Source organism: Mesoplodon mirus (genome assembly GCF_964341445.2).
Source record: "Mesoplodon mirus genome assembly, chromosome: 8".
Classification (NCBI taxonomy): domain Eukaryota; kingdom Metazoa; phylum Chordata; class Mammalia; order Artiodactyla; family Ziphiidae; genus Mesoplodon; species Mesoplodon mirus.
Genome location: NC_138984.1, coordinates 26736793 through 26750552, shown reverse-complemented (window position 1 = coordinate 26750552; position 13760 = coordinate 26736793). Strand labels below are relative to the sequence as shown.

The following is a 13760-nucleotide window of genomic DNA, read 5'->3' as shown; positions in this document are numbered from 1 at the left end:
TGGTCGTTGAGTGGATCTGGTTCTTAGCGTTGAGATGGAGATCTTTGGGCGAACTGTCGCCGTTTAATATTATGTGGAGCTGGGACATGTCTTGAGGACCAATGTCCTGAACTCAGCTCTCCCACCTCAGAGCACAGTCCTGACACCCAGCTGGAGCACCAAGACCCAGTCATCCACACAGCTCAGAAGAAATGGGAAAGAAAATGAAAGAAAGAAAGAAAAAAACCAACAAAATTAAGTTATTAAAATAAAAAATAAAAAATAATTTTTTTAAATAGTAATATTTAAAAGTAATAAAAAAAGGAAAAAAGAAAGAAGAGAGCAACCAAACCAAAAAACAAATCCACCAATAATAACAAGCACTAAATTTATACTAAAAAAAAAAAAAAAAAACAAAAGCAGACAGACAGAACCCTAGGACAAATGGTAAAAGCAAAGCTATAGGGACAAAATCACACAAAGAAGCATACACATACACACTCACAAAAAGAGACAAAGGAAAAAAATATATATATCTGTGCTCCCAAAGTCCATTACCTCAATTTCGTGATGATTCGTTGTCTCTTCAGGTATTCCACAGATTCAGGGTACATCAAGTTGATTGTGGATATTTAATCCGCTGCTCCTGAGGCTGCTGGGAGAGATTTCCCTTCCTCTTTGTTCCCATAGCTCCTGGGGTTCAGCTTTGGATTTGGCCCCCCCTCTGCATGGAGGTCACCTGAGGGCATCTGTTCTCGCTCAGACAGTACAAGTTTAAAATAGCAGCTGATTAGGGGGCTCTGGCTTACTCAGGCCAGGGGGAGGGAGGGGTACAGAATGCAGGGTGAGCCTGTGCAGGCAGAGGCTGGTGTGATGTTGCATCAGCCTGAGGCACAACATGTAGTCTCCTGGGGCAGTTGTCCCTGGATCCCGGGACCCTGGCAGTGGCAGGCTGCACAGGCTCCCGGGTGGGGAGGTGTGGATAGTGACCTGTGCTCGCACACAGGCTTCTTAGTGGCTGCAGAAGCAGCCTTAGCGTCTCATGTCCATGCCTGTCTCTGGTGTCTGCGCTGATAGCCGCAGCTCGCGCCCATCTCTGGAGCTCGTTTAGGCGGTGCTCTGAATCCCCTCTCCTCGCGCACCCCGAAACAATGGTTTCTTGCCTCTTAGGCAGGTCCAGACTTTTTTTCCTGGACTCCCTCCCGGCTAGCCGTGGCACACTAGCCCCTTCAGGCTGTGTTCACGCAGCCAACCCCAGTCCTCTCCCTGGGATCTGACCTCCGAAGCCCGAGCCTCAGCTCCCAGCCTCCCACCCACCACGGGTGAGCAGACAAGCCTCTCGGGCTGGTGAGTGCTGGTCGGCACCGATCCTCTGTGCGGGAATCTCTCCGCTTTGCCCTCTGCATCCCTGTTGCTGCGCTTTCCTCCGTGGCTCCGAAGCTCACCCGCTCCGCCACCCGCAGTCTCCGCCCGCGAAGGGGCTTCCTAGTGTGTAGAAACCTTTCCTCCTTCACGGCTCCCTCCCACTGGTGCAGGTCCCGTCCCTATCCTTTTGTCTCTGTTTATTCTTTTTTCTTTTGCCCTACCTAGGTACGTGGGGAGTTTCTTGCCTTTTGGGAGGTCTGAGGTCTTCTGCCAGCGTTCTAGGTGTTCTGTAGGAGTTGTTCCACATGTAGATGTATTTCTGTTGTATTTGTGGGGAGGAAGGTGATCTTCGCGTCTTAGTCTTCTGCCATCTTGAAGGTCTCCCCCCACCAATGTTTTTAGTATTAACAACCTCATTATTACTGTCAGTCGTGACCAATGTATACTTATTCTCAATTAAAAATGTATTTTTTACAGTATAAAAAGCATTCTAAATACTCAGTTCTCTAAAAATATTTACAATGAAGACAACTTTGGAATGGGATATTTTAAAATTATTTATATTCCTCTAAAATAGTTAGTAAGCTGTTGAATGGTTTTCTTTGTTGAAACCCTAGCTTTTCATTTGAGAATAATGACTTGTATTGTTATATCCCAAGCTACCGCTTACTCTCTTGAGATTATATTTAGCATTATTAGAAACTGCATTAACCTGATCTAGGTCCCTAAATTAATCTTTGTATAAAATATGAGACTTGAAAGAGAAAGAAGAAGCTGAGGCAACAGGTGAAGATGATCTCAATAGTCCTTGTGTCCGGTCTACTCCATTAGAATGCAAAAGCCTTCCTCAGATTCATCTCCTTTGTTTCCCAGATTTTTTTTTCTATTAGCAGGCTATGCTAATGACAAATAAATCATTATTAAATTGTTCACACTGGCTACAGAGTTTCCTAACCACTTTGAAAACCTCATCATGGGTAGCTGTGGGGACAACTGTGTTACATTTTGAAGCGCACATGCTGGAGCCTGTAGTATTTGCTGAGGTTAAAAAAACAGTGTTGAGACACATCATGGAATAACTTACATTGAGTTATTATTTCATTATGCTACCTGCTAATAATTTGAAAAATTCAAATTACTTTCCCCAGTTGCTTTCTTTTAGTTTCATTGCCATAAAAAATCAAATATATTATGAGACAAAGGGACATTTCTGTCTTGGATTTTCAGCCACTAAATGTCCTAAGGTCGGAGACCACCTCTTTCAGATTTTGGGTTCAGCATTCTACCCACCAGTGGGTACAGAGTAAATAAGGAATGATAATTATACTAATTCATATCTGTTTAATCAGGCAGGCATGATACACGATTCAGTATTTAAGCACTTAGGCAGTGATTACCCATAATAATAGTCGTGTATGATTCTTTTAATTCCCAAGTTTCATATGCCATCTTGGCTAACTGTTTACAACCATCATCATCTCCTTTCTTCTCCTCATCAACATCAACTGACTTTTATTGTGTGTGTTCTTTACAAAGCACCCTCAGCTATTTTAGAGAAAGACAGAATCTTTAGACTTATTTTTCCATATTTATTTGCACTTATCACATCTCTGCTTTCACAGAAGCCTAGCTGCAAAAATAATTTCATTTCCCTTTGCCTGATTGCTCAATTATTTTCTCTTTTTCCTAAATTAGTTTGATTTAATGTCATATCAGCACTTTGAATGGCAAGCCTCAATAATGTAAATCAAGCATATTCACTGCAGAATGCTATTCCTAGTACCTCACTGATTTTCCGACACATTGTGCCTTCTGGAGCATAGAGGAGGATGGAGACTAAGCTTGAGACTTCAGTGCAGACCAGGATTTAGGCCAGGGCGCTTTGCCAAATAGCCATGTTAATGCTAGCTAGCGCCTTTCCTTACTCTTTGATGTCTTTTGTCACCAATTTCCAGGCCTTTGCTATGACCAACCAGATTCTGGTGGAGAGGTCAGTGACAGGTTGGAAAGAAATAGAATATGAAGTGGTCCGAGATGCTGATGACAACTGTGTCACTGTCTGTAGCATGGAAAATGTTGATGCCATGGGCGTTCATACAGGTAGGCAAGGAATCTTCAAGCATTATGGTAATGGCTTCAGCTCACATCTCTGATGGCTCATAGCAGTCTTTATTAAGTTCTTTTCTTTAAATTACTATTCTTAGCATACACATTAGTGATAAAATTTTACACATATATAGTATTTTACAGCATTGAAAATACTCTCATACTTAATTTGATCTTCACAGAAACCCTCTGAAGTAGGGCAGATATTATTATCCTGATTTCATTTGAGGAAGGGGTTAAATATAAGCAATACTGTGAAGGTAAAATCTGTAAGACTTGGTGTTGAGAAGTAAGGCATGAGGTTAAGAAGGCTTGAAGCAGACTGGGTGTTAGTCACCAAGTGAATGAGAAAATAGCCACAATAAATAGAAATAGATGGAATAAATAGGTTTCTCAGGAAGGAAACTAGTTAGACTAGAGGGCAAAGACGATGACTTAGGATTTAGAAATGCTAAAGTTTAAAAGTGGGCGGAAATCTCAAGAAGAGAATGTAGAGCTGGAATTCAGGAAAGAGGATAGAAATAAAGAAGTTGATGCAAGGTCATTGGAAGTCTTGGTATAAAGAAAATAGTGGAAGCTGGAAGCATAGACTAAGAGTTCAAGGGCATAGGTGTAGAAGGAAAGAGAATAGGGTCAAGGACCAAACCCTGGGAAACATTTAGATTTATAGGGCAGAAGAAAAAGGACGGATTGGTGTTGAAGAAAAAGAAGGGAATGATAGTTACCATATAAGCCAATGCACAAAAATATTTTATAAAAGAGCTTTGGTTTTGACTGTAGAAAATACTGTGAAAGTTCAAGAATGAAGATTTAATGTTTGCTTTTGGATGTTCAAGAGGACAGTTTCAGTGCAAAGTTGGTTATGTGAGCCATATGGAAAGGAATTATATGACTCTGAGTGATAAGAACTGGTAAATTTTCAAAAGATTTAGTCATGTAAGGAATGAGAGAGTTGGTTCTTATAACCATCTGGCAGTTCAGAGAGGGACTTCTTGAGCCTGTAGTGATCTGAGCTTGTTTGTAGGCAGAAGGGATGGTGACTAAGGACTAAGAGATTGAAGATACAGGGGCCTATAATTGGAGAGAAGTGAGAAAATGGGAAAGGATGAGATTTAGAAAATTGATGGGTGAGAGCCAGTCTGGGTGAAGAGGAGCTGATATTTTATGGAAGGAAGAACTTGAGAGCTAATTTATGAGACATAGAAGGGAAATTGAAGAAGTTAATGTCAATCCAGTAAGTAGATGACTAAGCCTTGATAGCTTCATGATCTTGGGAAAGCTTAGAGTGATTTCTGTAAATATGTCAGAGTAATACAGGTAAAACCATCAGAGGGAATGTGCCTTGTATGTATTTCCCTAAGATAATTCTTTTCCCAGCAAACCCTCAGCCTATTCTGTTTCTTGTTGAGTTACTAAAGTTGGTTATTTAGATATGCTACCAAATAACAAGTGTTGCTTGGATGTACAGGTGATTCAGTTGTTGTGGCCCCTGCCCAGACGCTCTCCAATGTGGAGTTTCAGTTGTTGAGACGTGTTTCAATCAATGTCGTTCGCCACTTGGGCATTGTGGGTGAATGCAACATTCAGTTTGCCCTTCATCCTACCTCAATGGAATACTGCATCATTGAAGTGAATGCCAGACTGTCCCGAAGCTCTGCCCTGGCCTCAAAAGCTACTGGGTAAGGCCAGAACGATTGACCATGGGTTTGCAGATTGAACTGGAAAATTGAAAGCTAGTGGAAGACTGTGCTGCATTTGCAAACTATAGTCCCCATTTCTGTATGCTGACTCCCAGTCATGTCCTATGGACATGGTTATTAATGAGCCTGCTGCCAGATTGAGGCAAATGGTATTGCTAGCTGGCTTTGTTTGCTGGCTAATCATAAACTAATCAAGATCTGAGTGGTCAAAGCAGGCTGTGAAAAATCTGCTTCTTAATTGCACTTTGCAGATGTTGTTAAAAAGTACAAATTAATCCTTAATTTTAGTCCTTCACTGACTTTTTTAGGTATATAACAAATTTTGGACAAATAATAGAGTTCACTTGTCTCAAGCATGCAATCACATTATTTTATTTTAGCAAAACTTCACAAGACCAAACAACAGTATGTTTTTTCTATAGGTAAATCTTGCAACTAAATAAATAAATTTGTATCTATTTAATAATTGCTAGCAAGCATGACTGGAAGGAACACTAATTAATATCTTTTGTTTCTATTAATATCTTTAACATCTGGTATTTAAATTACATGACATTTAAAAAATATTACTGGGCTTCCCTGGTGGTGCAGTGGTTGAGAGTCCGCCTGCCGATGCAGGGGACACGGGTTCGTGCCCCAGTCCGGGAAGATCCCACATGCCGTGGAGCAGCTGGGCCCGTGAGCCATGGCCGCTGAGCCTGTGCGTCCGGAGCCTGTGCTCCGCAACGGGAGAGGTCACAACAGTGAGAGAGGCCCGCGTACTGCAAAAAAAAAAAAAAAAAAAAAAAAAAAAATTACCTCTAAAGCTATTTTTATGTAGCTAGACAGTGCTACATGGAGTGTGGAAGGAGTGATGAGCTAAACAAGAGTCAGGAGACCTGAGTTCTCCTTCTGGTCCTTCTACTAATTTTGGGACTTCGGATACATCACTAATGTCTCTGTCAGTTTCTTCACCTCTTAGGTGGGGAAGTTGTACTAAAGGACTCATATGTAATTCTATAGTTCTGTGAATTAATTTTTCAAATACAGCTACCCAAACTGACATTCCAGAAGAGTATGGTCAAGTTTCCAGAGTGTTAACTGTGTAAGGAGCCCAAAGTTCAAAGATAATTTGGAAACAGAGCAAGGACTCAGACTTTCAAGGACTGCATTTTATGACCTTTACATACCCCATAGTACCAGCTAACTCCACCATCTTCCTAGGTGCAAACATGTATATATTTTTATAAAAGAATATTTTGCAGATTCTTATCTTAGTGGAAATTATACACAAGTAAGTACTTTATTTATCAAGGAAGCTATTGATTTTGGGTTGAAGACGTGAAGGTTGGGAGTTGTAGCACTGCATGTCAGGCATAGACAGTGAACTCTTTTGTGATCTGTGCCTCTGTACTTTATCATGACTGACTTTATTTTATAAGGAGCTCTTAAATTTTCATACAGAACTGAGAATCAGGTGTGTTTTATACCTTGATGTGAAATAATACCAGAATTTCTAAGAAAAACCCATTTATATTTTGAGCTGTTTTTAATACTTACTGCTGAAAGAAAAAAAAAATGTCTCCTCCTTTATAGCTACCCATTGGCATTCATTGCTGCAAAGATTGCTCTAGGAATTCCGCTTCCAGAAATCAAGAACGTGGTATCAGGGAAAACATCAGCCTGCTTTGAACCGAGCCTGGATTACATGGTTACTAAGATTCCTCGCTGGGACCTTGATCGTTTTCACGGCACTTCTAGCCGAATTGGTAGCTCTATGAAAAGTGTAGGAGAGGTGAGTCCTTGGTTAATTCCTCTCTTTCATCCTTGTTCTCAGTTATTTTGTCCAACCCTAATGTCATTGAAAGTCTTCACTTTCCTTGGATACTGGGTTACTGATTGGAGGATACATATGAATTTCATTTCCTCCCTAGTGTTTCCACATAAGGCATAGCTGTTTTAAATCTTAATTTTTTTATCATGCTTCAAGGTGCACAATAGAATTATAACTCAAATGCCAGGAAAAGTTTTGTTGGTGGTATTTCTGCCAAATCAACAACTGTTATCTAGTTTACATTTCCTGGAAAGGTTCCCCTTTCACAATGTGCATGGGAAAATTTGTAGGCCAAGGAATATGAGATAATTTTTGTAATGTGTTAATTTAGCGTTTATTATCTGAAAGGTTTCTGTCTTCAGTGAATATTTAACACTTTACATTTAGTTCAACTCAAGTTAGCAAACATTTCCTGAGTTCTTACTACATGCAAGACCCTGGGATGATAAAAACAGTGAATAATATGTAGGTAATTGTGACATTATCTCCAGCTGGTGAGTTCAGAATATATTCACAGAACTAAGTATAATATGAATTAAACTGTGGTAAAAGTTAGAATGCAGTATTTATATGCAGGTGCTGTGAGAATGTAGTAGAATAGGGTCAGGGAAAGCCACAATAGATATTCCACTAAAAAATAGCAAAATCGTCACTTAATGAATATGAAGTTTAATAATATAAAGTATTAAAAAGGACATATTTTGAGCAAACACAGTTATGTATTCCTTTATTATTATGTTTACTTCTCTTTTATTGAATGTACTCCATATACTATTATGTACAGTGTACTTTAATGAAGATTCATGGTGAATTATTTATAGAATTAGTTACTTTAGGGCCAACTCTTAAATATATAATACTTAAAATTTTTCTTAAATATTCCAAAAATATTTTCTTAATTTGATAATTCCATAAACTATCTTATATCTGGTACCCTCTCCTATGCTTAGGCTAGCAAATCTATGAATATATTGTCTAACTCTTCAAATACCACTATGCCTCATAAATTACATATCTGAATTGGACTAATATTTTGTTTATCCCTGCTCTTGAGACTCTTCCCTTATTTCTAATTAAATTTGGAGCAGTGTGAAAAGGTTATCTGTTTGGCTTTAGTGATCTTTGAATGTGTAGCTTGTCACGCAGTTGACATGAAGACTTACTAAACTGACATTAATGAGAATTCAGGTCTATTTGAGGCATCACGGAAGTTTACTGAAGGCAGTGTTATGACTGTTATTATTTTAAATTGTAGACCAAAAATGCATGGCAATCTATTATTCCATGGAAAGAATCAAAGACAGTATTTATTCACTGAAAATAACTGGGTAGGCTTCAAGGTTAATTTTAGTTCTCACTTGTAACTTGTCCAAACTAAATCACCACATGGTTTTCCTAATTGATTAGCATACAATCAGCTGCAAAGATTGTGGGAAGACATGTTGAATTTGTCATGGGGAATTTAGTCTCCTATATTCAAAATCTGAATCTGTCAGTATTTGTTATGATTCTCAAGGTTCTATTAATATTAATGCTTAGCTATAAAGAAAACCAACCTGTCTGGGATACTGACTGATACCCATTTAGAAATAGTTCTGTTTTTGTGTTAATATATGTCTGGTTTCTCTTCATTTGCTTTTTTATTCTAAAGGACATCTGCATGAAAGCAAGATCTTATTATCTTATTAAGGAAGGGTCTATGTTCTCTGGCCACAGATTCTTTCTTTTAATGCTATGGTCCAGAGCAAGTACAGGTGATTTCCTCATCAGTCTTAGCAAATCAAGCTAAATTCCCTAAGTGGTAAAAGAGTGACCTAATGATGTTAAAGACTCATTACATCAAAACCATGGTAAAAAGGCAAGAAAGAAAAATAACTTAAATTTGAGTAGCATTCTTCTGATATACGTCTTGTTACTAAGTCTTTTCTGAAAAATAGTCAACTTCTAGCTTTGTTACAAATTAAAAATATGCAAGCTCTTTTTAAAAATATGAGTCTTAAATGTGTATTACAGGTCATGGCTATTGGTCGCACCTTTGAGGAGAGTTTCCAGAAGGCTTTACGGATGTGCCACCCTTCTATAGCTGGTTTTACTTCGCGTCTCCCAATGAACAAAGAGTGGCCATCCAACATTGATCTCAGAAGAGAGCTGGCTGAACCATCCAGCATCCGCATCTATGCCATCGCCAAGGTAATATGTGACAAGGGGCCGTAGAGCTACCTTTTTTTTCCTTTCCCAGAATACAGTCAGCTTGGACTTTAATGTAAAACTGAATCACAAAGTGGTCTTGAATTCAGGAATTTTTGGAAAATCTTTAATTCTCTTTAATAGTATTAAACTGGAGATTTCTATGGACTTCAACAGATTATTCTATAGCTAATGAAAAATTACCCTTTTTTATTTTCACCTTAAGCCTGGACTTAAAGGGAACACTGCAGTTTTAAAGGATGATCACATAGATAAAATATTCTTCCCTTTTAGTATGTATATTATCAATACTCTTAAATGTTTGATAATATTGACTTATGATTTCCCATCACTTTCATTACTTGCTCATTGAAAATGTGTAAAATTATATTTTAGAAAGGAAGATGCGTAAAATGGTATCACTTAGTATGTCCTACCTAAGACTCTAGAATAATCTTTATTTATTTGATTCTTCTTCTGTGTTTAAACAACAAACTCTAAAGAACTTCCATGATTATAGGCTTTTCTATGTAATTATTTTATTGGTCTTACTTATAGAACAAAAAAGCCCCACATTTCTCACTTCCACCCACTAGTTCCCTTTAATGCAAATTAAATGCCATATTAATCTCCTTTCATGTTTACTATGCTTAGAGTTTTGAAGTTTTAGTTCATCTGATTTTATAAAAGGTGATTTGGGCAGCTGGGATCTGTCTGGTCAGAAATCCTTGAATTGCTTTTTGACATTTAAGGAAGGTTAGGTATTAATCCTCCAACAGTACCAAACCACACTGGAGCTACAAAATCCTCTGACCATTTTATGTGTGTGTATGTACATGTGGGATGAGTTGATGAAAATATGAATTTTGTCTTTAAAAAGGGAATCTGTCTTTGTGACTTGTCTTTGTAGCAACAGAAAAATGCTGTTAGTGATTTCGAACTCTGCAACTTTTATGCTCATATATAGAAGGAGGAGAGGGAATGTTTCCTTCATTGCATTTAATGTATATTCTCCTCACCTTTATGGTTTCTAAATGCAGAATATTTCATTTCCATTGAAATTCTGAAGTAGTCTGAGAGATACTAGTATTTTTTGATGGACATTTCTCAAAGTTGACTTTCAAGGGAATAGAGAATTAACATTTTTCCATGGTGGTGGGAGTGATAATAGTAATGAGACATCATTCTAGAAAGATGTTTCACCTTCTTTATTGTTCTTATTTCAGTCTTTTGTTTAAAAAGCAACCTACAACATTCATACATGTGTATATACGTGTATGTGTGTGTATGTATGTATACATAGCATTTTTTTTCCAGACAAAGGACAGTAAATAGATTTTTTCCTTGAGTCTAGTAATCATACTTCTGCCATTTTGAGGTGGATGAACAAGGGAAGTATTTCCAAGTTCCCAGTGAGGCTGTAAAACTCAAGCATATCTCTCATTCTTTCCTAACAGACTTATAAAGGATGAGAATTCAGGGAAAATGTGTGGAGATTCTCTCTTCCACAGAGTATGAGCAAGAAGTGCAGGGTCTGAGGTATAAATTATTGCCTGCCAGCGTGCTGGGAGAAGGAACTGATTTCTGTTTGTTAGAGGTCATCATTACTGTTCATTTCCACAGCAACCAGGAACTTGGTGATTTTGACAAAGAGTGTAAGGAGTGTGGTGGGCTGAAGGGGAAAAAGAATGAAGGGAGTGAGTAAATCTTTGCTCGCTTTCATACTTCTTAGAAAGGGCAACTTGCTCTGAGGTCTGATTTTTGCAGCAGTCTTATTTCAGGATGACTGGATCATCACCTCTTTTGATTTGGGGAGAATACAGGGCATTGTTTTTATTTGGGGAACATTAGAGTAACCTCAAACTTGTTTGGGGTCATTACGAACTTCATTACGGCTGTGTGACATGGCAAAGCTGCAGCTCTTGAAAGACCGGCAGGATCTTGCTTTCTGTTCAGAGCTGTGGATGTGATTCTAGTTGGCCTTCCTCACAGTAAAATGACTGCAGATTCTAGGTCCTTCATCAGTTGCAGGGTGATTACTGTGTGCGATTGTGTGAAAATGTCCTTTGGTCTATCAAAAGTGTCACTACTACCTTAAGGTTCTATTCCCCTCACAGTGTTCATGGTCAAACAGCCAATTGTCCCTTAATCCCTTGGCAAATAAGGCATAATATTAAGTCCTTGGGAACCTGGCTATAGTTATAGGGAGAATTAAATAAGAAAACATAAATAGACTTATGAAATGAATATGTCTTTTAGTATTCACATTAGATGTCATTTTATTCTAGTGAATAGAATTATGAGCTATATTGTTTCTCAACATGTATGATCATGGTCTCTCTGATACCAGAAACAAGTAAAAGTTTTAGGAAAATTAAGCTCCCTTTGTTGAAATATAACAGCAGTTATTAGTTCATATATTTCCTAATGGGATTTAAAAATATAGTGTGCCATAATAAAATATGTTGTTTTGAAATATTTGATTATCATTTTTCATTGAGTATAAATATGTATCTAAACATAGAAAAGAATAAGAGTAGGCATCTTTTGGTTTTGGTTTTGAGAGTTTATCTCTTCTTTCAGCTGCCTTTTGTACTCAGCTTAATGACCCATAGCTGTAATTTTACTTTTGAGACATTGCTAAACTAAGCTTGAGGAAAAAGCTGAGCTGCCTATCAGAACAGAAGTTATTACTACATTGTTTTGGAATATATTAGGATTTTGTAAAGTGCCTGTCTTAGCACAAAAGGCACAGTAACTGATTCAAAATAATTTTTTGTTTGAAGTCTTCTGTGAGGAAATATTTGAGAGAAATAAGACCAAGCCAAATGTGATCCATAAATTCTCAATGACTGGTTTGTGTGAATATGGAATGAAGTGATAAAAATATGCTAAATATGCTAAAGGGTAATTATCCAAAATGCAAGTTAAATGATCATTATATTGATTCTACATTTTCTTACCAAGTTGGAGTAACTATAGTTTCAAGATATTCTCTTTAATGCCAAAAAGATATACCAGATTTAGAATATAATTGGTAACACAGTCATATAAAAAGCAGGGAAGCAGAGCCTGTTACAGAGATTTTTCTGAGCACACACTACTCTGATGAACTCACAGTACCTCCTGTGCATGCCATTTGTGGATAGAGTTGGCAGTATCTGTAGGTTTATTGGGAGGAACGTCAACGATGTGATATCAGTTTCATTCTCAGTCTATAGCCTCAGGCTCTCTTAACATGGAGAGGAATGGCTGCTATATTTTCAACCAAATAAGACCTTTATAAGATGTTTGCCAAAGAAAGCATCTATTCTCCTTTTGGCAGGCCTTGGAAGACAATGTGTCCCTGGATGAGATTATGAAGCTCACATCCATTGACAAGTGGTTTTTGTATAAGATGCGTGACATTTTAAGCATGGAAAAGACACTAAAAGGGCTCAACAGGTAAGGCACTAGTGCTCTGATTCACTCCAGGTATCTTCTGTGCAGTTTTGTCTTCCTCTTACCCTTACACATTTGGCCAAAATTCTGCTTCAGTGAAGTAAATAGTGCCAATGCTGCAAAGCAATAGCCATAACCAGAAGAAATGGCGGTTTTTAGATGTTTACCTTTTTAAAGGCATCTATTAATAATTTTAATTGTCTTTTACCCCTGCCCTACCCTTGACATGAAACATAGTGATGTTTTTATTAGGTCTTCTGAATTTACAAAAATTGGTGTACATTTATGGATTGATGTGCTATTTAATTACCAGACATTACCTAGATTTAAATTTTATTAATCAATAATGAAATGAATACTATTTCTGTTTTCTATACATTTTCCAAGTTCTGAAGTCTATTTTTCTCTTTTAATATCAACCTACGTATTGCTGTGTATTGCTGAGCAAACATATTCCTCTTGCATTCTACTGATATTTTTAACATTGGGACATCCAGTTCAGCATACAAATAAGCCACATTAAATTTTTGTTAATAGACTCTTTACCTCTCACTAATTTGCATTTTTATCTCCTTTATGGCCAATTATTTTTAAAATTTTATTTCATGTTCAGAATATTCCGATAATGTCAGTGTTTTAAAATCTACTTTTTTCTATTTCCTGAGAAGATCGTTTGTTGAGGCAGCTCAGGCATATGAAGTCACAGATAGGTTTTAAACTTGGATCTGTGATAACAGGAACATGTATTACCAGTTTAAGAAAGACAGTGTAATTCTCTTTAGCTTCTCCCCTTTAAGAGGGCTTTGAAATACACTACTACTGGAAAGAAATCTCACCTACAAGCCTAGGCACATGTTTAGAGAGGGAAAAATTTTGTTTGCAGAAATTATCCTCAAATGATTTTAGTAAATGTAGAAAAATTAATTGCTTAAAATGTTGAAAACAGTGGAAGCTCTCAAAGCCTGGATTTCTCGACTATTTAGAAACTGCAACATATAATCGGGTTACTGGGTTTACCTAATCAAAATGTACACAAACTGGGCAATAAAAATGTACACAAACTGGGCACTTGCTTTTCTTATTGAGCAGAGGAGGTTCTTTTTCATCTATTCAACAATCACCCACAACAAATGCTTGGTTTTGAAAATGGGGGACTCCAATCTGCCAAA

At 37.6% G+C, this 13760-nt stretch overlaps 1 protein-coding gene across 1 annotated transcript in view; it reads left to right on the top strand.

The window, feature by feature from the left end:
• The window catches only part of CPS1 (carbamoyl-phosphate synthase 1), a 135250-nt gene that overhangs the window by 52007 nt on the left and 69483 nt on the right, over positions 1–13760 (top strand). Inside the window, exons 17-21 of the mRNA XM_082630484.1 lie at positions 3300–3444; positions 4919–5129; positions 6726–6924; positions 8977–9153; positions 12476–12594. Coding sequence (XP_082486610.1) covers positions 3300–3444; positions 4919–5129; positions 6726–6924; positions 8977–9153; positions 12476–12594 — 851 coding nt within the window. The remainder of the gene's footprint in view (positions 1–3299; positions 3445–4918; positions 5130–6725; positions 6925–8976; positions 9154–12475; positions 12595–13760) is intronic.